Source organism: Zosterops lateralis (genome assembly GCF_965231275.1).
Source record: "Zosterops lateralis genome assembly, chromosome: 5".
In the NCBI taxonomy this organism is placed as follows: domain Eukaryota; kingdom Metazoa; phylum Chordata; class Aves; order Passeriformes; family Zosteropidae; genus Zosterops; species Zosterops lateralis.
The window spans coordinates 22,584,529-22,612,047 of NC_139766.1; the positions used below are offsets into that span (position 1 = coordinate 22,584,529).

Here is a 27,519-nt window from a genome sequence, read left to right on the forward strand (position 1 = left end):
GACTATGGCAGCAGAGAAGTGGGCTGAAAGCCATGAGGTGAAAACCTCCAGCAAGTCTGTCCTGACCCACTGTGAAGCACGAGAACACTAAGAATGGAGGCAGTGATACAGAAATTGTTTCTTCCATGTGTACAGGGAGCTGCTCTTTCTTGGGTGACTGCCTGGAGATAACACCTGTGGACAGCTCTGTGACCCCATATGACATTTATTTCTGTGGTGCCTTGAACAGCTGCAAGAGCAGCTTTTTTCTTTCTTTTTTTTTTCCCTGCCTAGATTCTTCCAGGTTCAGCTGTCTGCCTCAACTTATGTCAGTCAACAATTTTCCCGCTGACTCTCTCAAGCTGGGAATTGCAATGTTCCTCTGTCAGTCAAAGAGTGGCAAGGCAAACACCCTCCCTGCTTAGGATTTTCCTCTGCTTGCGGGCCTTAGCTTGCATCATGCATGGGTACAGTTACTCATAGGTTACTTTTCCATGAACAGGTTGTCAATTTGAGTGTACTGCCCCCTTTGAGCATGGTGGAGTGGGGCTCATTGTCCCTGCATTGGCACCTCCTTTGCAATATATGATGGGAGAATGGGGTTCAGCAGTCTCCTCATTCAGCTGCATCAAGCCTTGACTGAGTAGATGACTGCAACCCACATACATGAAGACAGCCATTCACATCACTGTGGCTGAACTCAGACCAGTACAGCACCAGCAAGAAGATAAAACTATTTGGTCTTAGGACAGAACAACTGGTGCTTGGAAATGGGCAGTTTCCATCAGACCCATGTTAACTGTTTCTGTTCACTTGCATATGCATTTTGAAATTTTCTTCAACAGGTTCAATGACTTATTTTGTCCCAGAGATTAATGTTTGCCAACTCTTTTTAAATACACATCATCTATTTACTACCACAAGAGTGAAAAACATACTTGCTGTATTAAAAATAAAATAAGTTACTTTAATAGCAGAACAGCTTGTGTTTGAAGGTCAGACTTTGGCATGGGAATAGTTCACGCTGAGAAGCAGCACCTTGGCGTACTCTAATGAAAACTGGCAGTGATTTGACTGAGGTACAAGCCTTCAGGAATCACACTGCACACAAACAATTGTGTTTATTGGAGAGGAGAAAAGATGTAAAAGGATATGTGACTAGTTCAGTTCAGTCCTCAGGATTACCCTGGGGAGCACAAGGAGAAGGAGGGTGAAGTGACATTCTCAGTCACTTCAAAGTGTAGGGGTGATCAGGACAATGTGGTTATGGAATGGTTTAGGAGGCAGCCATCTGCAAGAGATGGCTCTTGTATTGAAGATGTGCACTGAGCAAGTCACTGTCTTGTGGGTTTGGGTTTGTTTAAATACTGGAGACAAGTTTAGGGTGGGTTTTTTTTAAAGTTTTTTTCTTAAGTTTTTTCAGATGTAGTTTCATTCCCACAGTTTATTGTGAACTATTATTTGTATTTCTGAGTATCAGAATTAACATTAAGAGGTGTAGAAAGCTCATCTCACAACTGCTGTCTCATTTTGGCTGCTAGAAGAATGTAATTTAGTTAATCTCTTCATCTGCAGCAGCAGCCTGGAAGGTGGAATTTGCCTGTGTGACGTTACTAAGAACTGCCAGCTTCACAGATTTGCCGTCACTTTAAATCAAGTTAGATTATGTTTAATTAAACTAGCTTATCTGCCATCCATACTAATTACCAGAGTTCATCTTAGCTATATACACTACTATTTCTTTAAAGTTTCAAAGCTTATTTAAAATACAGGAATTCTTAAAATTAATTAATATAAGCACCAGACTCAAATACCAATTAGATACAGAGGTAGGAAAAAAATACATAATGGATATGCCAAGTGTCTTATCCAGACCACAGTTCTAGTTGAAGGAGTTTTTTATCTATTTCATTTTTAAGATATTACAAAGTAGCACTACTCCTGCAGTGTGTTGTTTCATTTTCTGAACAAGACTCTACACGTTAAGCTGCAGGGAACAGCACCATGTTCTAAAACTAGAGCCAGCAGGGCTCTGTGGTATAAGTCCTAAGGGCATAAACAAAAAGTAGGAGAACGTGGTTTTATCTGTTGTAAACATCAGGCAAAATATTTCCCATATATCATTTAATTATATTTATTCTTAAATTCTGCTCCTTTCCAATAATTCCTTTTTGTTGTTTTTCCTGCAACTTAGCCTATTTTATATCCCTAGTAAGACCATTCTGTCTGTTGTCATGCTTAAGTAATTGCAAGCAATATCTGTTGATGGTTGCTTCTTTAATAACCAAGCTGTAGTCATGATTTGGTTTCATTTAAAAAGGCAAGAATCATTTTGGCTTGGTAACTGAGTAGTAAGTCAGTTTTCAACAGAGTTTATTCTACTTGATCATGAAGATATGATTCTCTATGTTTTCATGAACTTACGCCAAAGTTAACCTATCTTAAGGCAAAGAAAATAGAATATATAATGTTCTATTACTGACTGATCTAAGGGTCTCAGTTACTGTGAAGGTAAAAAACCAAAGTATTTCAAATAAAGCAAACTACACATTTAGCTTTCATCACAAGGTACATCAACACCATTGCTTTGGAGCCAAAATAATATTGCTGTGTTGGCATTGTGCAGCCCTCTGACTAATTAGCCTTGTTAGCTGTGTACTACATTCTGCAAGGAAAGGATGACTTAGACACTAAAGTATGAGAGAAAATTAATGACTGTGGATCCTAAGGGGGGAGCAATTCATCTATCTCTTTTATGTACTAATACAGGCAGCTCTGAGCTGAGAGTGCTGTTTTTTTCACTCTATTCCTAAATATTTGTAGGATGTGTCTGTATTGAGCAAGATCTGGAAGTGAAGTGAATCTCTTGATCATCATTATCTAATATACTTTGACTCACATCATAGGGGGGTCTTGGTGTGCATGAATTGGATTCCTTTTTGATAAAAACAGGATGATAACTCGAGGATCTCACCAAATGTATTCCAACTGTTTGTGAGGATTGAGGGTTGCTCAGTGTAAAGTAAAGTGCCTTGAAGAACATACGGCATGGACACTGGATCCTTGGCACCAGCTGTCTTACTCTACAGTTTTGTTCCCACTAGCCCAGACAGGAGCAAAAGTCTTCCCAGGCAGTGTACAAGCAGTGTACAAGCAGCCTGGATAACTAAGCCAAACCTGCAATTTCTCCTGAGGATCATAGCAAGTTGCAGGGAGTACTCAGGTCAGGTCACTCCGGCTGACCTCCCTCCTGAAGTGCTGTCGACAGAAGCTTGGTCAACCATGAACTTCTTTGAGTCTTGAAGAGCTCCAGGATGGAGGAGCTTCTTGTGTCCAACCTGAAGTTCCATGTAATGAAACTTCAAGATTCCAAGATGTAATATGTTATTGTTGTCTCTGTTGGATTCTCTGGCATGAAGAGCTTGACTCTCTCATCTTTTAAATGCCTTAGAAGTAATTATTGTAGGCTGCATTGTCTCCCTCTTACACTTTTTGCTGGACTAAATATGCCCAGATCCATCTCCCTCTCTGTGTAGGCCATGTGCTTTTGACCTCTATCTCAGTAGCCTCTGCAGTTTCCTCCCCATCCTCCTGATTTGGGATGCTCAGATCTGGGCACAACACTCCTGGTGCAGCCTCTTAAGTGTCAGGGAGAGGAGTGTAATGACGGCCCGAGAGAAACTGAGGCTACACTCATCCAAATATAGCCCAGAGGAGGGTCTCTTATTAAGTGATCAGATTGGGTATATAAGAGCTCTACACTTTAGATTTAGGATCTTGCCTTGCATGGCATGTGGACAGTCAAATGGAAAGCCTGTGACGTAGCAAGGACTTTAACCTTTGTCAGAACACGTAAACATACTGTATTTTAAAACATTAAAGCATAAATACATTATATTACATTTTTCCACTTAGAGGGGATGTTTTCTGAAAGTGTCTCTGACTTTTTTCCACAGCAAAATTCTCTGGAGGAAGAGCTGTGGTGATTCAGATAAATTGAATTAGACCTGACTGTACTTTTGAGCTTTTTGATATAGACTTTTTTTACCTTGATGAAGATTTCAGTAGAAATAATTCCCTGGATGTTTCTGGATTGCTTTCTGTTCATGAAAATAAGTGGTAATTATACCACACATATGTGTAATATTTCAAAGATATGCTTAAATAGTGAGAAGTATATTATTACTGAGGTGTAATAATTTAGGTTATAGATTTCACACTCTTAGATTTTTTTAGGTAAAAAACATTGTAAGTCGGTGACCATGATTCTATGAACAGACATCTGACTCAGGTATATCAGCTGTGGCTCTAAAGCATTGTTAGATTTGCATATATGTCTCTTATTGGCAACAATATGGGAACCATCAAATCAGTTGTAATCCATTGTTGCGGTGCAGTTACACAAATAATGCATTACCTGCAGTAATGTTTTCCATCATTCATAAGTTAACACTTCATTTATCATCACATGGCAGCCAGAGCTAGTGTTTTACAACAGTTATGTTCTATTTTTAGAAATAACTTAGCAACAGTGCTATCTCTGTGTGGTCTTAACTCAGTTACAACATAGCAAAATCCATCACATATCACAGTGTTGTGAAAGAGAATAAAATTTATTATCTACATAAGATTTCACTACTAACCAAATTTACTTCATACTTGACTGTATGTGCAAGTGGTATGTTTTATATAAATGTGTTCAGATTAACTTGGATGTACTGAACTTAATAATAATTTTGGTGTCATTGCCATATTGTACTTCATTACCAAAACGTGTCATTCTGCATGGTAAGAATAACATGGTATCAGAGCTGAGTATTTGGTGTATAGGAGGAATCACCTGGACAAAAGATAGATAATGCTATTAATGATAAATAATGGTTTTAAGATACCATTAGATTGAAGATGGTGAAGAAAGTGATACATTTGAGACAATATTGTTAGTTCATGTTACTGATTTGTTTCTAGGTATTGAGATCTCTTTTGTCTTTGGTATATCTCTTTTTTCCATGGTGTTTCTTATTTGTAAAATTCAGCTGTCTGGAAGCTAAATAGAAGTCAAAACAATAAAGAAATTCTGACTTCTGAATTACAAAAGGAATTCAGCTCCACTGAATTGTAATATGCTGCAACACATTAAAATGTGTATGAAGCATAATTTTGACACATACAAAAACATTTATGTGATTTTACATATATTGTTACACACAGTAACACTTTGTGTGTTTGTACAACATACGATTTGGGGATTAGATCCCAGCACTTGATTTTTATTAGTGCTCTGTGTGGGTTAAGGGCTCATTTTCAAGTGAAAAATCTGTATCCGTGACTAAAATAAGAGTTTATATAAATATTGTTAATAGCATCTTTTTCCACAACACAGATACAATAGCAGAAAGGAGGGCCCTAAGAGAACATGTGTATCCTAAACTGAGAGAATTCTGCAGAGAAAACTATGGCCTGGAATTTCAGGTAGGTTTTGTTATGTTGAAGCTTGCATTACTTTTTCTTGAAGTTAGTTCTATTTAGAACAGATAACATTTTTAAATATCATTGGTAAAACAGAAAATGACAAAAGCTTTATTTCACAGAATCTTATGCAAAATTGTTGGGGTTGGAAGAGACCACTGGAGGTCATCTAGTCCATTCCCCCTGCTAAAGCAGGTTCACCTGGAGCAGGTTGCATAGGATTGCATCCAAATACATTTTGAATATCTCCAGAGAAGTGGACTCCACACCCTCTCTGGCCAGTCTGTTCCAGTGCACTGTCACCCTCACAGTAAAGAAGTTATTCCTCATATTTAGGTGGAACTTGCTGTGCACCAGTTTCTGCCCCTTGCCTCTTGTCCTATTGCTTGGCACTAAGAAGAGCTTGGCTACTTCCTCTTGACACCCACCTTTGGTTATTTGTATGCTTGGATAAAATACCTTCTCGTTTGTGTCTTCTCTGGGCTAAAGCTAAACAGGCCTAGCTGTCTCAGGCTTTGATTACTTAAATTATTTTACATGCAGATTTGAGGTAAATTCTGAATGCAAATTCTGGATTTCCAATGTAATGTGGAAAATAATTTAACCAGGTGAATACCAAAATTGATTACCAAAATTAATTGAACATGGTGCATTTTTATTGTGATCATATACTATGGAATTTGCTTTCTTTAATGTCAGCTGTAGCATTCCCATTGCTTAAGTTCATGTTTCCCTTTGTGTTATGAGAGACATAGACTCATACACATCTTTGGCAAGAGCCAGTCCGTAATAAAAAAGAGTTGTATTTGATTTCAAACAGGTGGTTTTGGCATCACTGTTAAAGTTACTGGTACTTTAAATCAGGTATGTCCTAATTCACAGCCCCTTATATGTCAACAGGCCTGGAACCATTTTTCTGCTAAGAGAAACAAATACAGCTTTTGATGTTGTAAAAATGTTGTTCAGTGTTCCAAAAATCCTGCATCCAAAAGTTTTCCTTGCATACTTAGTGACCCCAAAAATTCATCTCTCCAGAGTGTAGCTTAGTTGGAAACAGCTAATGCCTTTTATACAGCATCCTGTTCCTCCCAATGTATCATTCTTGATGCACATGCAGCTGGTTTTTAATCAAAATAACAAGTTCTTAAATTAGGATATTTGGTTTTAATTCCCTGAGTCACAGTGGAGTTGCTGAATCTGCATGGTGGTAAATTCCAGTGATTTTTGATTATGACTATAAAAGAATTTCATCTGAAGGTCCTAGCTCATCAGCTATTGGGAAGTCCCAGCTGCAGTGGTACAAAAAAAGAATAGTAAAAGATATTTAAATAATATTTTTCTTGTATTACTACTATGTGATATTCATCAAAAATATCAAAGCCTTATTTCTATTACCTTTGAGGAGACATCTTGGTGAGGAAAATGTCTCTTCCAAGTAGATCATAATCCACTGAATTCTTTGTGAGAGGACACTTGTCTTTCTTCAAACAGATTGCAATGTAGTCTCTAGGGCAGAAATAATTAAGTTTACTCTAGTTGATATTCATGGAAGCAAATTATTTTATTATATAGTTTCAACATCAAGACCATTTTTATGTGATAGGAGGTTTGAAAGACAGCTCTACTGACATAGTTCAGAAAACTGCAAGAAAGCTATCACATTTCTGTGGAGGCAAAGTAGGAAAATGTACAAAAATAACTAAGGAAATGTAGTAAAGCCTTTTTAAAGAGACTCTGAGGCAGACTTTAGCAAGACCTTTTTTTTCCTTACTTCAATCCTGATACACTAGATTTCTTAGGTTAGCATGCAAAATCAAGACTACGGTTTTTAGTGAGGTGAAAGTATTACGTAATTTTCAGATAATGGGTAAATTTCTGTTTCTCTGTACAGAGCAGAGCACATAACTTTTCATCCTGATATGTAATCTTCTACTGACCAGAGAAGAGCTACCTCACATGTAACTATTACAAAATTATTCAGGGCATCTTCTACCTAATAAATCATGACCCAAATGAAAAGCATTTGAGTACATGCATTATTCCAAGTTTCACTGAGTCACCTGGCTGCACTCAAAATTATTTCAGTTGTTGCAAAGCATGAGATCTGTGAGGTGTCATCCATCTGGTGGGAGCTGTTACTGAACATAAGAGTGGAAGCATATGAGTGGAAGCAGAACTGACTACATTCAATCACACTATGAATTTGTTAGCTTGATGGCCTTTTTTTTTTCATTGTATCAGAAAATATTTCAGATAAAAATGCACTTATTGGCTAAGAAAGCAAATAAGCTGAGAAAAAGACTTCTAGAGCACATGGTGGTTTTGACCTGAAATACAGTACTTTTACAGGAGAGGATGGAGAGGTTAAAGAAGATAGTTGTAATTGAAAATTTTGTGAGGATAACTGAACATAGTTAATTAGCAGTGTCCACTTTTCTTCTTCAAAACAATGGACTGTTTCAAATAATTTTCAACAGGATATATATGCTGGAAGGAAATTAGAATCTTACATTATTAAATTTTTAGTTCTTTTTTAAGATCTTGGAAGTCATAAAAACAAAATCATTTTATCTCCAAAGCAGAATTTGTGAAACTGTAGGATTGGTAGGACAAAAGCTAAAGTAAGCAAAAGGAAACACTGAATTATGAATGAAAAGTCTCTTGTGAGGTGACTAGTGTGGAATTGAACTAGACCAGTGTCAGGTCACTGTGGGTAAGGAGCTCTTGCAGAGGGCACTACTTGTCATATGACCTTGGCAGCCTTACTGAAAGTTTGAATGTTCGTCACACAGTTTTTCCAAACAAGTATAAAGATGCTTCAAAATCAGATATAATCGTCTCCTTGTTCCATTTCTTAAATTTTGTAAATCCAATTCATTTTAGTTAGCATAGTGAGCAACTTCTGAGACTTTTCTTTGAAGTTCTTGGTGTCTTCAGAGGTTTGTTCCTTAAAATATTTACTCTTGCAGGACAAAATTGTATCATGTTGAGATGCTATGCACCAAAACTGTTACCCCATAACAAACAGCCACTGAGCCCCTAGGATTATCTGGTACTCCAGGGAGTTTCCTCTTCACATTTACAGAATTAATGTGATTTCTGAACAGTTAATTAAAATAGAAATTGCTTTCACATTTCAGAAGAACCTCAGCAGCACAATAAATTCATTCAACAAGTAATTAAAACATTTTTTACTGTATGCTAAGGTCTGTATTTGAAGGATTTTACAATGAGAATATTTAAGCTTTATCACACATCATGAAAGTAATCAGACAGATGAATACAATGTGAAGTGTGATAATAAAGTTGTATTAATAAATAACAGAAAGTAGAGTGAAAGAAGGGAACACTTTCTCCTAATGATGCTAAAAGAGAAAGGACACAAAATAAATCTGTGCAAGTGAGGGAAATAGGAAGGTTATTTGAAGTGCAGTTTTGTACAGCATAAAATGCATGTTCCAGCAACATTTTGCAACAGAATTTCTGTAAAAAATAAAGGTGCTGAGTGAATTTTCTTAGCTGTGTAAGCTACACTTACACTGCCAAGAAAATACACTCAGTATCTTTATTTACATTTAATGCATTCCATACCTGGGTTTTTTCACTCATCATGAGTCACACAGAGCACTACCTGTCATGTTTACTAACAATGTGCCTGTTCCAGCAAACACTGATATGAGTCACAAACTTTTAAGGCAAAAATAATCAATGAGACTATTGGTAGTGCAATTACACATGGGCATAAATAGCTTTAGGATTTGGTCTTAAACCTTGGTATTGGTTGGAGAAATCCATTTGGACTTCTTTTCTGTTAAACTTACATACAAGATTGTAAGAATCAGTAGTAAATGAGAGAGTAGTAGCCTCTACCATAAGTTTTGCTCCAAAAGTAATTCATTCATAGGATCACTGTCCTTTAAAATTTGATTTCCCACTGTAAGAATTCAGCCTTTTAGTTAAAATCAGCCTTTTAGTATAGTGAAATCATAGGTTATCACATAATTTGTTCAAATAAGTGTAATCTGAATAGTTTCTTCCAGGAGTTTGTTTGCAACTAATTAGGGTCATAAAACTGAGTCTGTAGCTAAATATAAAAGGCTGGACAGCAAACTCTCTGCCACCGCATATCTCTACAGTCTCTGCTTCCAAAGTACAGATATCACCTAACGAAGGAAGTATGATGATGTAAAACCATCTCTATTCTTTCTTCTGAGCCATGTGCAAAGGATGAGTTTATATCCTGTGGATAAGTGTTACACTGGGTGTCGAGTCATAGTCTTGACTGTGATTCACAGTGAGATTCCCATTAATTTTCATGGAGCCAGGTTGGGTTTTTTTTCAATTCTTTTGTCATTATTCTTAGCTATCCATTCTAGGAGAAGGGAATACAGGTGACCTCGTCCCTAAGAAGTAACAGCTGTGTTAATCACCCAATACAGCCTCACCCTGATGAGTCACAACTGTATCCAGTAAAGATAATTGTGATAAAAGGGAGAGGGTTAGTTGGTGAGGGGAACCATGAAGAAGAAGGATGCTGGGGGGAGAGAATCACTGCTATGAGGTCAGTCTGGGTCTCCAGTCACAGTCTAGCTGGGTAAAAGCTGCATTCAGAGTCTGTAAACTAATCCCTGCAGTCACAGTTTAGCAGGAAATAACCAGCAGTCAGAGGCTGCAAGGGAAACCTACAGCAGGAGCTTGCTGCACCAGAGTCAGTGAGTAGTTGGAATCAGGATGGCTGAGCTGTAAAGGGGAATAAAGCAGGACCCTTTTCATGCTGTGATAAACAAGAAGTCTGTTTCTTGGCTCACTTCTGTCCCCTGACAAAGAGGGCTGCTGCAACAATCCATTATATGCAATCTACTAGCAAATAAAAGCCTAAAAGAAGTCAAATCAAGATCTTGTCATGCTAATCTCCATATGACTATGAAATGAGAGACAGTCCCAGGAAAGACTATCTGGGAGGGCAAGTAAGAGGGTGGAATTCTCATTTGTATGAAGACACCCTGGCAGTCTGTGTAAGGACTGAATGTAGACCTCATTGCTTTTTACTGCACTGAAGAGCAAAGCTTAGTGCACAGCATGTTGGCAAAGCTAATTTTTAATTTAAATTATAGAAAGGGCATATGATAAGTAACTATACTGCATACTGTTTTCCAGGTCATAGACTTATACTGGGGAGTTGAAGCAGACGAATGGGACAGTCCTGAGCTGCAAAAGACTCGCATGAAGCTGCTTGAAGATTGCCTGAAAAGTTCTGCAGGTCCATGTTTTGTTGTGGGTATAAAAATAACATTTTACTTTACAAGAAAAACACAATGTTACCTATCCTAATATGCATAATTCAGTAACAAATGTCTGATTTTCTTCTTTCTAAAATATTTGATGTTCATTGCTGTGCATTTGCTATGCAACTATTTCCTGATTCAGCTCTGTAGATTAACAGTGATTACTCAGTATTAGTGGATAGGAAAGAAGGATCTTTAATGATCAGTCCTCAGAGTGAGATAGATATGACTCTACTACTATCGCAATAGAATCATTGACAACTTGTTTAAGGAGGCCACAGTTAATTAATTCTTGGTACTTCCCACACATGCATTATCAGCTGGCCTAGAAAGACTTACAAAAAAGTAGCAGCAAAGAGCTATGCTCTGATCAGCATTTGCTGTCTCTTGTCATTAAACCAGGACAATTTAGGATGCCAGGTATTAGACGGTGAAAAGATGGGAGGTCAGTGAATGGAAGTCGGTGAGGCTCTGAGTCTGTGATATACTGATATGCAACTGATTGTTCTCTCCATGGTCGCTTGCTCTGCTTCAATGCAAAACAGTCTTAAGACCATGCCTTCACTATCATAAATTTTCTTTTCTATAATATATTTGCCAAGAAAATACTTTACAAAAGGTACGAAGTTTTTCTCATTTTGATGAGCTACCTAGACATAGCTGAGTCAACTCTAATTCTTAATCTTGTCATAATAACACAGACAAAAAGCTGCAAGTCCTTGATTATTTTTTTTAAAAGGGAAGAATGTGAAAGATTTTGTGAACTGAAACCACAGAAGCCAGTGGGATGGAAAGGATACAAAACACTGCCTGCTATGAAGGCTGGAGATCATGTCTCTCCATGCCAAGCATTAGATAAGGAGCAACCTATAGCATGTGTGTTTCTGTACTTCTATCACACCCTTACAACCATCTCTCTGACTCTTATTCATTCACCTATTTGCCTTTCTTGTTTAGCTTCAGAGGCCTGGAGAATAAAGACTTTACTGTAAGAGCCCAGCAGCTGGCGTACAGAGTCTGGGCTGGGTTTGATGCTGTCATGACACTGTTTTTCACAAGCGCACACTGGCCCAGATCTCTAGAGAGTTTGGGTAGCTTTCATCTTGTGTGACTATATTTAGTTTTCTGGGTTTATTTTTCTACTTTCTATCTTCCCTTTGATGGAAAAACCAGAGCTGGAACAGAAGGGCATGGAGTTTTTCATGTAGCAACAACCAGTGTCCTTAGACATGAATTTGTAAAATCTTTGATAGTGAAGAAAACCTTGTCACGTACTATTGCTGCATATTTTAGCAGCTCAGGATCTTGAAGCTTTTAAGAACTGCCTGCCTCATATTGTTACTAAAGAAATCAAGCCAAATCAGAATTTTTAAACAGAATGAGACGGCTATCAAAGAGGTTGCAGTGAGCCAATGACTTCAATATTTATTTCAGGTTTTCTAAGTATGGGCCAAAGTAGTAGCTCTCCCAGTGACTAGACTGGCAAAACCACAGAAATCTGTTTATGCGTATTTGGTTTTTGCTCTGCTGTATCATAGTGAGATGGGGTTTATTTCATTTACGACAAAAATTGAAGATGATTCTACTCCAACAAGCATAATTATTTTTAATTTACAGTAACATAATGAAAAATTGACTTTGGCGCTGCAGGCTTTAGGCAGTTTGCCATTTCTTGAGAAAGTTCTATAAAATGTGCCCCTTCTTTTCAGCTGGTGTATTTGTTTGTTTTGTTTTTGGGGTTTTTTGTTGGGTGGTTGGTTTTTTCTGGGTTTGTTTTTTTTGTGTGTGTGTTTTTTATGAGGTTTTTTGTAGTTCTTAATTACCACCTTTTGAATTGAGATACAGATCTGGGATTAAATGGAACTATTCAGAATTAGGTACTTGATATACATTGATTCTAGAAAGTGTTTCTTTATGGCAATTTTTGCCTGCATTGTAATATTGGATGGAGAGAAAATGATATTCAGTCCTTAAATTAGTTCAGTGAATAAGTTGAAAGTCACAAGGTTTTTTTCCAAATATGAAACAACAAAATCAAAATTAATACACATTCATAAGCACAAGGAGGAGACAGTTCTGAAAAAAATGCAAAGCTAATTTCCTGTGAACACTGACTTTAGGAATGTACACTGCTTCTCTTAACTGCTGCCTCTATTAATACTTGACTCAGTTAAGGGAGAGGAAAGTTGTTTGGATTTTGGTTAGGTTGAGATTTTTTGTTAGTTTATTATCATTTAAATCATTTAAATGCTCACAGTTTTCACTGTAAGTAAGTACATACCATGCTAATTTTGATCTACAGAATAATTTATGAAGACTCATTTATGAGGGCAAAATCCTTTTCATACAAATTTTATGCAGAAATCTTGTCTTTGGAATCCACATGGGAAGATTGAAATGCAGTATATTTATTAACTTATGAACTGCTTAAACTCTACATTTCACAACAATACAAAAAAAAAATAAATTCAACACATCACTGGAACCTTTACATTTGCATGCATCCTGCAAATTATAACAAGAGTTGCCACATCTAAACAAATGTAACCTTGCATAGTCCCTTGTGTTTTCACTGGTCTGCTGAGAAACCCCAGAGAGTATTTTTAAAGCTCTTCTTTCCACAAACCTACTGGGGATGTATAAAAGCTCTTTTCTGCACTTTCAGTCCCGGGCAAGGCCCAGAGGAAGTGACTGACAGGCCTGAATTCAGGAGCAACATGTGCATCACTTCCCTAAGAGTTCCTAGGGAAGCATAAAACTTCCATAGACCTAAAGAACCTAAGATTATAAATTTGAAAATCCAGTAGGATTTTAAAAGAATATTAGCAATTTACAATATTTGGCATGTCCTTAAATCCCGTTGAAGAGGAAGTACAATAAATTATGGACTGGAATGTTTCTACTGTTTGTATCTTTGTGTTCCTCAGTATAATGCATGCTTTAATTGTTCCATGAAGTATATTACTGCACTCCCTCTGCTTAGTACAAATGGTTGATAATTAATTTTGAGTGCATTCCAGCTCAGAGAAAATTCCAAATTATATTATTCCTGCTCTGCTGGATCTCCTCAACTGCAGTTTCAGTTCTGGTGTTCCTTTAAGATTTATTCCTAATGTAAAAACTAAATACAGGTTTTGGAATGCCTGAATTATATTTTGTTTTTGCTTTCCTGGGAAAATTGCCACACACTTTAAGTTAGGGAGGCAAAAGTCAGTCAAATGTGTCTATACTAGAACATCCAGTTCAGGGGGAATGCTAAGTACCCAGTGCTTTTGGGGAATTCAGTAGAGGTTATCTGTGCTTGGGCATTTCAGTATTTAATTTTCCCCAAAGACACAGCTTTTTTTTTTTTAAGTTTTTAAGTGAATGAAGAGAAATACCTGGAGCCAGACATGGCAGAACAGTCCATCTCTTCCAGTAAAGTAAATTCCAGGAAAGAAATATCAGATTGTTACTTTTCTTCTCACTCTGTGTCTGATTTAAAACCCATCTAAATGAGAACTCCCTCTAACATATCAGGAATGGCTCCATAGGATTTCTTGGCATTGATGTGGAGTAAAGTATATGTCTGAAGATATTAATCCTGTTTTAGATGGACTTGGCCAACAGGAAAGATTTTTCTGTAAATATCAAAGTAGAGCTTTGTATATTTTGAAACCCTTCAAAACAGACAAAGTGATCAATTTTGAAGACAAAACATGCAACTTTCCTCCCAGCAAGTTTAGGTCTTCTTTCACAGCCTCCAGACTGAGGCGAAGGATGTCTGTCCCTTTCCATATAGTTTGGCTCTGAACAACAGATATACACAGACAATGAAATCAAGCATGGGGGGATGTTACATGATTAAGCTATTGTAAGTGAATTCCTTCATCTGCTTTTGGGATGGGAATGTATTTTGCTGTGAATCATCTCTGATTCTCTAAATCTTAAATACTTACCCATTTTTTATACTTAGCCCATTGGAAACGGGTTTAAGATTCATCAGACAGCTTTTCCATGTAACACAGAAACTGCATGGGCTTTTATGTAGTCTAAAAATAACTTGCATTTTCAGTCAGAAGGCTGCACATATTTTCTGCTAAGTCACTGTACTTCTTTTTCTTGACAGAAATACAATTTCTGGTGCTGTGTTCCAGAAAGGTTAAGTATTATATTTAATATGAATGACCATATTAGCAAGAATAAGATTAACATGAAGTCATATTTCCATCATTCTATGTATTGTGTAGAGGAAGAAATAGGCTGCATGAGATTTATGCAATTTATTTTCTCATGACCCTCAAGAGCTGTACCAAACCTTCGTTCTGAGGTAGTACTATAATCAGTTAAATGTAATGATCTGCCCTACAAATGAATCTGTAGATCAAAAATCCAGCATGAGCTATTCTGCAGAAATGAGAGGTATGGAGGGGATTCTAAACCTTGCAATGCTACTTCTATGTAAAGAAACAGCATACTTTACAATATTTAGCAGGTAGCTGATAAGTTCAAAGAGATATTAATTGTGCTGCTTGCGCCTTTCCTTTTCTCAAATACAGACACCCGTTCAGAGATTCTTTGGTTCTCCAATAACAGACCCAGAAAGAAACACCTACCCAACAAATAAATAGCTCACTTTTTAGTCTGGTTATTGTTAAATCTAGCTAACAGTAGCTGGGTCTTTTTTTCCTTTTCTTCCTTTTTTTTTTTTTTTTTTAATAATCAGTGTGTATAATTTTGTAGGGTCCCTCTTTCTTTAATGAAAGATGCTAATTTAAGGAGTGAAATAAGAAAAAGTATCAGTGTTCTTCTCTCTTAAAATACTTCCATTCAGTGCAATGTGCTTTTTCAGAGTTCGTGTCCTGTTAATATGTAATTCTTTCTTTTGTAACTGGAGAACAGAGTAATTTTTTATTTCATTCCACCTTAAAAAATGAAGCATAGGATATTTGCTTAGAAAACTAGGGAGACTGCAGTAGTTGTAATTTACATGTTCTTTTCTTGTTGGTTCTTTTGCGTAGCATAGAAATTAATGCTTGAAATTGTTTTAAAATGCCTTACTATACTAGTGCTACTCATGGCTGGAAAAACAGTTCATCAGCTGGCCACATGCTTTTCACAGACCACATATCCTGCCTCTCAGTCATACAATTGCATGGCACAGGCAATAAAGACTGTTTTCATTCAGGCAAGTGGCACTTTTTTTCTATATTTTTTTTCATTCCCATGGACATCTGCTGCAGAATTTTTAAACTTCTGGCCAATTATTTGACCTATTACCTGCAGGCAGTACTTAATATTCAGCGTTTGTATGCTTATCATTAATTGTAAGTCACATAACTTATTATGTAAAAATTAGTGTTAGAGAAGTCATGAAGATGTCCCAATAGAAGGGGCACTATTTTGTTTTATCCCATCCTTCACTATGGCAAGTGAAGCTAAGAAAATTCATAAAGTTTATTTTTTTTCATCTGTATAATAAATGGAAAACTAATATTGGGTAGTTTTGAAGAATTGGGTTTGAAATGTGGCAGTTCTAAAGATAATTTTATGAAAAGAGGGATTTATATTTAATACAATTTAAATGATCAGAAAGAGTAACCTCATTGTGATATTTGGTGATGTGAAGTGGCTACATTTTTGAGTGTCAAAGACTTTTGACACTCTGAACAGCTTAAGTGATTTTAGGTTTGAGAATCCACAACCTTTGTCAAGTGCCTAAAGGGTTTGGTGCTTGTCTTAGTTTTTTTCCTTCAGTTCAGCTTCTTTAAAGATACCTTTTGCATTTTTTTCATTATCTCCTTAACTGTTTAGATCATTACTTTCTTTTCATAGGAAATAGTTCTTTCCATCCTGCAGCTATGCTACTGTGCTTTCTGTCCTCTGAATTTATAATTTAATAAATGGTAGAAAGGATTCTCTCCTTCCAGTCATGTAAAAAGCAGGGAATACATGCAAATCATGTAAGAACATTAAAAATGGGCTGACACTTCTACGTCAGTGTGGACTTCACTGGGCCATCATACTGAAAGGAATTTTCTAATTATTTCTTTTCGTCTTTGAAGGACTAGACTGATAAAATACCTGTTCAGAGTGTACCAGCCACCAATTGTCCCAAATAACAAAAGCCAACACCAGCTGGCTTGGGAAAAAAAAAAAAAAAAAAAAAAATATATATATATATATATATACATATATATATATTTGTTACAATTAACACATAAGGATATAAAAATCATAAATAAAAGTTATCAAAATCAAGGAACTAGTGAAATAAAAAAAATACAGGCCATTCCACATGCACTTGCAAAACAGAATTGATGTTATGTTCTGGTAATTGTTTTGCATACTATGGTAAAGTCTAGATTGAGTGTATTAAAATCTGCTAGAACTAGTGTCACCTATACTAAAAATTTTTCTGAGGGCCTTCATTTATGTTTTACGTAAAACATGTTCATTAACAATGTTTTAGGTACTTTATTCCACACTACACCGTCATGGGTCATATCAGGTTCTCAATGATTGCATTACTCTATGAAAGTTGTGAAATGGTTTTTTTTTGACATTTAGTTACATAATTAGGTTGTCATTTGCAGACTCAACAATTACCAATCTGTTTAGCTCTAATAAGGGGGGGGAATAAAAAAAAAAATTTGCAGTGAAATGTCATGTTACAACTAGCTTCAGTATTCCTAAAGTCAGGAGGAGTGTTGAAAATTCCATTACACCATCAGCTATTTCTGTCTCTGATAATACTCATTAATTAACACTTTCTAATACCTTCATAGTGGCTGTGTATGTCACTGAGAACACACAGCTTAAGTGTGTTACAAAAAAACATAAATATGTAAGTCTGTTTCCAAGACAGACTTATGTATATGCATACAGTGGGATTTGGTTTTGCAGTTCTAGTAAACCCTTCTCAGCTGCTGCAACTTTGGAGGTTACTACAGACTAGATGCCTCTCTCAATCTCTTAAGTGTCTTATTCAGCCCTTTTTGCATTGCTCAAGTTTAGCCCAATCTAAGCTCTTTGCCTCACCATTTAACACATTAATACCTTCCCAAAATTGGAATGCAGAAACTAAGCTGCCTTTCTGATAAATACAAGAAAGAGAATATTTCACAGGAAGTACTTTGCATGCAAAGTATACCAAAGAGGGGGCAGTAAGATGTGGAGGAGTGCCAGCTTTTACCTCCAGGGTTTGGTGTCCATAAGCCAGTGCCCTGTCCTCCCAGCTGACTACACTGATTGGCTCAGAATATCTTCTTCCTTTCTGACTCCATGGTACCTGTGTCCCTGGATACTCAGGAAGACATATTAAACAACAGTAGTAGGAGAAGCTTTTCCCCATTAGCCGCATGTTACCTGTGAGATGCAAGACAGAGTTTCAGATCACAATTCTTTCTGGCTTGGATGAGTGTTGTGATTATTTTACAAAGCAGGAAACATTACACCACCATGCCTTCCTCTATAAGACAATATTGATCTCCTTGCCTTTTCCAAGAAAGGTGCATTCCCTATTTCCACAGACAAGGTTATTGACTTCAGTCTGGGCTATGTGCTACAGTCTTTTATTAAACCTAACCCTTTTGATTTGTTTATATACCCTGTTCCACTCTTGTCAAGTTACAGGAGGATCTTGTTGACAGAGAGCTGACAGAAGGTGGACAGAAATCTGGACTGTAGTAGGAATTACCTGCAAAGTCCTAAGCTTTATGTGAAAGGAAAAATGTACATGCCTGTCAAGAAATCTCCCCTGTAATTTCAAAAATAGAGAAACATGAGAAAAACCCATTTGTTTGGAGGAGAATCAGAGTGAGTGAGCACCTCAGATCTTTAGGCAGAGGTAGGAAAAGTCTCCAGTCCTTCTTCTATGCTATCTTTATTCATTGACCTCTTCCCTAGTTATATCATTTTTGACTGATTTTCTCACCTGTGTCTATGCTCAGGCTGATATAAGACCCAGCAATGATAAGCAATGAAGGAAAAGGCAACAAGATGAAATTGGTGCTGCATGATCCTGTAGAAGACAGGGAGATTGTAGACGAAGACCACTGATGCTTTCTCAGCCAGGAGAAAGGAGAATTCTGATGAAGCAAACTGTATCAGGGAAGTAGGTCATGAATTTCTTCTGAGGAAGCACGTTCACTCTGTATGATAGACTGGTATCTCCTACACACTATGTCCTGAGAAATTACTCATCCTTATTTCATGCCTACCTACCACTAGGGGAAGGCTTTGAGATTTAAAAATACTGCACTGTGAGTGAAGTTCAGAGTTGAGAGAATTGGCTCATTTACAACTAGATTTGGCTGCACTCTTTAATTTTCTGAAAGACAGGTCAAGCATCAAGAAACTCCACCGTCATTCTTTTCTACACCTTTTATGTCAAGAACTGTACTCATAGCAAAACAATTCAGCACTTGCACCTCATCCTTCCAGTCAGTTGCAGCCAGTTTTCTTACAAGGTAGTTCAACAGTCCTTTTTGTTTTTCATGGAACTGAAACCAAGACCTTTCTCAAGTTTCTGAAGCTCATATAGTCCCCCCAAGGTACTTCTGCAGTGCCTCCAGGGAAGAGAGAAATTAGGGCATGGTTCTGTGAAACAACACACTGCAATATTCCTCAAGCCAAGGAACATAAATATATATCTGAGCAGGTGGAAAAACAATTCTCAGTACAGAAATGTCTTTATTATGCTTTCAGATTCCTATTCGCTTCAGCAACTTCAATTAAAAATTGTATTTCTTGTGTTTTCTACAGTCATGATGAAGTTCTAAAATTAATTCCATTTATTCACAGCTTCAATCTATGGAGAAAAAGCAAATGAAAATGTTTGATACTGCTCTATGGTATCATTTTTCCCTTAAAAATTAAAAAGGACAAACAGTGTAAAATAACAGTTCCGTCGCTGCTGATACATAAATACACATCCTTTCCATATCAAAATAGAAATACTCAAAATAAAATGCTTATTTTGCAAGCTATCATTAGCCTCATTTTATGAATAGGCAGTCTGAGTCAGTGGCAGAAGTATCAGGAACTTGCAGGTTTCCATACTGAGATGTAGTAAAAGTGGAAAGAAGATTTAAGAGATCTGCAGCAGCTCCTGTGTTCTGTCTGATAAGCTACACTGCCTTACAACTCTTGCCAGACAAGAAGAATGCTGCTCTAACTGTGACCTGTGACCTGTACTTCCCAGAAATCACAGATTATGACATTTTTGTGCCTTTTTCATATTTTTAATTTCTAATGGTAGTATTTTCCAGAGACTTAATACCAATGCAACATAACTTTTTTTCTTTTGATAGGTAAGAAAAGCCATCACATGTATTTATTTATTGGGAGGATATTCTCTCTGTGTTTCTATCATGAGGTCCTTACACTGTACCTCATTGGAGGTAGAAGTACAATAAGAAGTTATTTTCAGGACATCTCCTGGGCACCACCTACTCTGGAACTCCAGCTTCCTGAAACATGGCTTAATTTAAGCATAGTAGTACAGCTTTCTTCATCTTGATTTCAGTTTCCAGTACAATGGCTTGGAGTTTGCCCTAACAAGCAATTAACATGTTCCATTCATATTCCATTGAGATAAACTGAAGTAAACATACTTTTCTGGCTTTAGTTCAGATGATTCACTATTGTTTAGCCATTAGCATTTTTGCTTTGAATTTGAAATGAGTTGGCTATTGTTCTCTTAAGTTACAAAAAAGAATAAAATAGGACATTCTTTTCTGTTTGTTTTTTGGTAGTAAATTCATGGTTACAAGGCCTGGCAGGCAGGGACACAGCTAAACCTGTTATTTTAGTTTTCTTTTTTTTCCCCAAAAGTACGTCTGGCTGCACCTGCACATTTTATATCGCATAAGTGATTTCTAAAGGATACTGTTAGAACAGAGTTATCACATTCTTGCAAGAAACCAGAAAGAGCTATAGTTGTGCTAAATTTCTTAGGATGGGATGTTTAAAAAAAGGCCCTTAAAAATGGTGTCCTGACCATTTGTTTCAGTTTTTCAAGACGTGGATTACTGTATATTTGGTTATATCACTTAAGCCTACATTTCTGCAGACAAGGAGGGTAAACATGCTGACCTGTTACAATTCTATGTGCCTTCCTTAACTTGAATGGCTTCCTAGGCAGGTTTGCACATGCAAATGCACTGTCTTACCACCTCTAAATTTGATATGCAAGACAAGACACAGAATGTAGCCAGCATGCATGTAAAAAGCAAGATTTGAAAACAATGGAGCATTTCTTGTAGTTATGCTGAAGTGACTCTGTCTCCATACATACAAATATAGCAACTGACAGAAATTGATGGGTATTGGAATCTGATTACAGTAAGTATGCTTTTTAGAAAAAATATTTGGATAAAATCTGAGGTCTTTTAAGCCCAGTGCTAACTATAAATTTTAGTTATAAATTTTATTTGTAATTTTTTTATTTGTAGATCAATATTTCAAATTTTTTTTGTGTCTCTTTTGTCTATAGAAGTCTGATCCACTATGTAGTAATATGCTTTATCAGCTAACATGTGTGTGAACATCCCATTAAGCAGTAGAGAAATAATGTATTTGTCTAAGAAAAAATGGCTATTTGGAATGTATGGCTTTAAAGAAGAAAAAAGGTTTTATTTCATAAGAATGATTTTTATAAAAGGGAGGAAGCCTTCAAAGCAAAGGCTGTGAAAGCAGGGAGTGAGATCTCTAACTCCACGATAAAGAGAAGGCAATCAATAGTAAGTGACCATAGGGAAGAGGGGGATCCAGAGGACTTTGTAGCCCTTGTTAGTCATGCAAACCATGGAAAGATAACATTCATGTTTCTGTTGCAGTTTATATTCAGTTGCTTATACAGTGCTGTGAGATTGCTTGCAGAGAAAGGAGCTGCAGTAGCAGGGCCTTTGATGTGGGACTGTTACCCCATCATTCGCACTCTAAAGCCTGATGAGTAGGGTTTATACCTGGTGACAAAAGACTTGTCCTTCTTCCAGTTCAGGGGAGGTTTTGAAAGAGGGCTTTTGCACCATGAGTGTGCTTTGTTATTACACACTTTGCTCCAGGTGGTTGCCCATGAGCTACAGCCGATTTCTGTGTGAAATCCTGCTGAGGCATGGCATGATCCAGACTGTAACCCACAGCTCTCCTGGGAATGGTAGAAGGACACCTCTGGGACATCAGTAAGACCACCCTTTCCCAACCCCTGACAGCAGATGAACTTAATACCCCACGGTGTTTTAAAAGCATTTAGATCCCTCCAATTTTCAGCCCACAGTGTGAAGCATTGAGCACCTCTTCAATAATATGAGATACTCATTCCCCTAATGGAGCTGTTCTACTTTGAATAAGTGATCTTAGTTTAAGCTTTTAGTAATTTAGTAGGCTGAAATGTGACTCACTCAGGACCTCATCACAAGGGGTCAAGGCTTTTTTTCCCTTAGTAGCGAGCAGTTTCTGTAAGGACGGAGTTGAGAATTAGGAAAAACACCTTCCACTATGTGATTATAACTAACCATTGCATACTCGTCCCAGCTCTGAGGCTTAATGCCCTGCATTTAATTCCTGTGGCACATGGGGACAGTAATACTTCCTAATTCCTTGTGGATCTTGCAAAACCAAATTGTTTAAGGAGTGCTTAGTCCTGTACACAGAGAAGTATATTAAGTTAAAAAATTAACTGTGGTTAGATTTAATTCCTTCAAAGATGATTTCTCAAATGCTTGTTCTTCAAAAAGCTGGCAATCCAAGACTGGTCTGAGAAGAGGCAGAAGAGGCACATGTATGCACTTCAGTGTCACATGTCACCACAAAGACCAAGAAATAGGATTGATTCCAAGTAGCCCAGCAAAAGATCATTGGATCAGATCTCCGTTGGCAAAATGGCAAAAAAATTGTTGCTCTTTGGTTGACAAGTACCTGGAACCACTCCATAAAACATTACAAATCTGATTTCTCAAATGGCTTCATTTGCAGATGTCAATATAGAATTTATTTTAAAAGGATTAATTAAACCAATCAGTAATTAATATCATTTGCTGTTATTTGACAGCTGTTTTTTATTAAAATTACCACCAACTATCTTAGCTGGAATTAAATGTATCTAAAATTTCAGCATCTTCTGGTTTAATAGAATGTATGGCATCAGAATCCATGAATATTTTAGTGATGATGTCTGAACTAATATGACATGCCATGTGAATCCCTCATATCTCAAGATCAAATCTAAATTATCTTTGTGTCCTCTTCTTGGTCATTATAGTGACTGTGCCTACAATTTTAATACCTTTCCACACCAAGAATATTAGAATGAAAAATATTTTCCATCTTATAGACAGTAGTTTTTTAACCTTTATTAAATAGTGATTTCAGCCTCGGGCTCAACAAAGCATTCCTGATGGAAATCCCAATGGATGGGGCTCTCAGTGGCTTTGTCTGTTGGAAGGTGTCCCTGGCAAGGCTGGGGATTTGGAAGTAAATTATCTTTGAGGTCTCTCCCAACCCAACCCATTCTGTGATTCTGAAAGCTAAAACAAGGCTACTGCTGAGGTTGCTCTGTGTTAATTCTGTAAAGTTTTGTTAGACACAAATCGTTGCTGAGGGTTTTATGTGTTTATCAGCCTGGTCGTTTTATACAGTTCAATCACCTTCAATCTAATGAGACTTTAATTTGTTGTTTTACTATTAAAAGAAAATGACTCATCAGGTGGAAGATTTTGGTTCACGAGTCTGCATATGAAACTGTCTCTTGATAGTGAACACAGCATAAACATTACTGTTCCCTTTAAAAATAATTCCCTATAATAATCATCAAAATGCTGCATTGTTATCACAAATTGAAGTGTTAGGTTATCACTGTAGAGTACTATAATATATTTCAAAAGGATCTGAAATAATGGTAATTCTTATTTACAGACTAAGTATGAAACACCATGAATATTGTGAGAAATTATATTTACTTTCAATCCTGTTGCTTCATTTTTCTTTATTTTTCTAAGAAGAAATCTGCATTTACTTGAATGTGCAGGGAAGTAGAGATGGGGCAGATATTCCCGGAGGCTGCTGCCTCTGACACAGAGGCAGTTGAAACACGAAGCTAGTGAAGGAAAAGTGCAGTTCAGAGCTTCTCACTGAGGCCTCTAAGGTTTGAGTTGTTTTGTGGTACCCTGATAGATTTCACTTATACAGATGTAACCAGCATTTAACCAGAATGACACCAAAATAATGAAGGGAAGGAGGTGCTTCAAACCTCACCTCTAACATGGGAAGATGTAGTTTTTACAGCCTGTTCCTGCAAATGCTGTCACACAGCCTTAGAAACAAATTTTGTATTAAAATTCCAGCAAATACATATAGTCTGTTTATACTCCTTAGTCTTTTTTTTTAATTTACTAGTGCCACTGGTAATGGAAAACATGCAGTGCATCTAGAGGAAGGTGCATTTGGGTGAAGAACTGTTACCCAGGAGCCTTATGTGTTTATGTGGTGTAACCCATCATTTGAGCATCAGTTTCTCAGTAGAAAACAGCTGCAGTTACTCAGCATGCCTCCTGCTCCCAGCCTGGGGTGTGATACCACAGCCTTTCAGAAAACCAGTGTTAGTCACTTTTGTACTTTCCAAAAAAATTAGGAGTTTTGTTTCAATGCCTCCATTAAAAGGCCAGTGAAACTGGGCTGTAGCTTGAGGTATGTCTGAAGTTACCAGAAAGCGCAGGAGTGACTCCATGAAGAGTTTTCTACCTCATAACATTTTCTACCAGAATATTCTTCCAATGACTACACTCAGTCAGGTATTAATACCAGAACCTGAGGTAACTTTTGTTTGGGCTCTAACAGGAACACAGCTGTAGTGCAATGCTCCAAATGATACACCTGCTTAGAACTATATTTAGGGTTTGCTGGATCATGTCAAAATTCCTTTTTATTGTTTTTTGCTCAAGTAGTCAGGAGGATAATCCATAATACAAGATTATTTACATAATGTCTTTTGCAATGACATGAGATGAGAGGTATAAAAAAAGTCTTGTCTTTTCATTTCAAAGTAAAACCAGTCATTATTTAACTACAGTACAGTGGAGAGAGAACAGCATAAACTGTACCAGAGAAGCAGAAAAGTACACAGAATAGTTCCAAAACAAATTTAGTTGATTAAATGCAGTACATTAAAATCAGACGTAATAATGTTGACATTTTAGTATTGTTAATGAAGGGCCCAACTATTCATCTTTGCTCAGGCAACTGTGTATTGAATCCACTGGACTTACATTCAGAAAAAGTGTAGCCTAATGAATTTTAAGTAATAATTTCTATACAAGGTAAAAGCTCCTCTGAGAGAAATTTATGAGCTTTCCATGTCAGCCTGAATGTGAAGAGGATTACCAATTCAGAATGATATAATATAAATTATTAACCTCACTTGAATGAAGAAGGAAAATAATGCTATATTTTGTTTAACCTCTGCAGCTTCAGTACTCCAAAATTACAGGTTCTATGAATAGATCAGAAATGTAAAAGCTTCAAAATTTTCCCCAGCTATCTCATTATGTGAAGTAACGTAACCCTCTTTGAGGGGAGCTACTAGCTGGAATGATCACAAATCAAAAATAAATTTAGATTATAGAAATATTGGATCGTTCTATTTCATTAAATTTATTATTATATAATTTTAGTTGCTGAACACATTCGTTCCATTCTCCTGAATCACTGATGTGTACCCTAAATGGAGCTGTGATAGGATCTGAATGGGCATCCAGGAAAACTCAACTTTCCCCTAAAGACTCTCTATTTTGGAAGCTTTTTGAAGGACTTGGATGCTGTGACTTGTGAGAAACTGCATCCTGAGTTATATGAACTATCACAATTCCTACATTCCTTTGCTTCTCCTGAGCAGTGGACAGACAATGACTTGTTCCTGTTCCACCAGCTCTTCTGTCAGTGCTCCTCTTTGGAGGATGCCAACTGCTTGCCATCAGAGCCAGCGTGGTTCATGTGTTCTCCTAAGCTTGCTCCAGTCAAAAATCAGCCAGGTTAGTTTACACAATGTCCAGTGGTCTGAGATAACTGGTTTTCCCTGGAAGGATTAAGAAGTGTTCGTGCACTGCTCTGATGTCTGCTCTGGGGCTGCAGCATCTGGCATGGTGTGCCACTGGAGTACTATAGCTGGGTTCAGCAAAGTCTCCTGCTGCTTTGTGATTTTATAATCAGTGAAGCAGGCTTCATCATCATCAGTTATTGATTTTCAGGGTGTTCTGCTAGAAGAGTTTAAAACTGATTCTCATTATGATGAGTGATTTAAAAATAATGAATATTTAGATATTATTTACAAACATGCTCATTTACATTTTTAGGGCACTAATATATTTGCATTAACATTATTTTACTAAGAGATCTTTCTGATTCAAATAAAGATTCTGATGCTGTTGGTTCCTCTCCACATTAAGTATTCCTTCTCATTAACGCAAGATCTTTGCTGAATACATTTAAAAGGAGGAAAGAATTTTTAAAAATCACATTTTAAATTAAGTAAGAATTCTCACTGACTTCTGTGGACCAAGTATTTAATGCAGAATTGATTCGATGATCACAAATTTGAGAAAAAATAGCCAAATGGTTGCAGTAATTTCCTATAACACTATTATCTATGAAGTTGTAGGAAATTACAATCATATTTTTACAAAAATGTTTACAGACAGTAAACTACAGAAATAAAATTCTTCTAAAGGAGTATATTTAGAGCACCACAACCAGTATTTTAATCCTCAGTTTTTAAAGGGAAATGTCTCCTGTGCCCCAGTTTAAGAACTGAGTTCCACAAACCTTTACATAGAGGTACTAAAATTGGGTTTGATCAATTTCTGCTCAGTGTTTGTTCCTTCCTTCCCCCACTGTTCATTCAGTGGACAGCTACTGGGGCAAAGACAACAAGCATAGAAGACAGCAAAGCAGCTTGTGGTTCACTGTTCCTTGCTGATATAAGCCACAATTTCAATTCGCATTTGCATGTGAGGATAATCTCAACCTGTGACTAACGGAATTCAGTAATACATGAGTCAATACTGTGCTAAGTATGTGGGATATTTTAAAATTTCTTTTGAATGCCTTTGTATTTTTACTACTAGTTAGTATTGTGAGAGATAATACATCTACTTGAAATTTTCCAAGTCATCATAATAAAATACAGCTCAGTACAGTACCCTTAACAGTAATTCCTGTCACACAGTATCTGTTTCCCTTCCTAGTAATTTCAAAGTCATTAGACTACTACCAGACTTACTTTTAGGAAATTCAGACCCTGAAGATGCTTTATGGATAATGAAAAAGAAAAATTTCATCCCTATTTTTCTGTAAATACATAGGGCCTGTTGGGAGAGAAGTATGGGAACATCCGAATACCGGGGGAAGTTGAGTCAGCAGAATTTGAAATGATCCTGGATGCTGCTGTAGAGGCCAAGCTAGAGACAAGGATTTTAGAAGAGTGGTACTGCAGGGATGAGAATGCAGTGCCACCAACATATTACCTCAGACCAAAATCAGAAATGCTGAAGAATTACCAGAATACGGTAAGTCATAGTTACCTGCTCACAAAATTTTTCTCTGTCCATTACAGTGGCAGGCAGTCCCCAAGGCCAGGCAGTTAGTGTTGTCTTTGAGTTAGGTTCTACAGCCCTGTCCACACCTGAACAGCTGCTGCTGTGGTGCATCTTTCCTGTATGTGGTGAAAGAGCAGCTGCAAAACACCAAGGAACACAACTCCTGCATTGATGCGCTCTCTGCTAGCTAGAGCTTGGGTCTCCATGACCTGTTA

At 37.0% G+C, this 27,519-nt stretch overlaps 1 protein-coding gene across 1 annotated transcript in view; it reads left to right on the top strand.

The window, feature by feature from the left end:
- The window catches only part of NWD2 (NACHT and WD repeat domain containing 2), a gene marked incomplete at its 5' end in the record, with an annotated part of 50,784 nt that overhangs the window by 13,787 nt on the left and 9,478 nt on the right, over positions 1-27,519 (top strand). Inside the window, 3 exons of the mRNA XM_083862163.1 lie at positions 5,363-5,451; positions 10,606-10,722; positions 27,071-27,274. Of these exons, the coding sequence (XP_083718289.1) occupies positions 5,363-5,451; positions 10,606-10,722; positions 27,071-27,274 (410 nt within the window). The remainder of the gene's footprint in view (positions 1-5,362; positions 5,452-10,605; positions 10,723-27,070; positions 27,275-27,519) is intronic.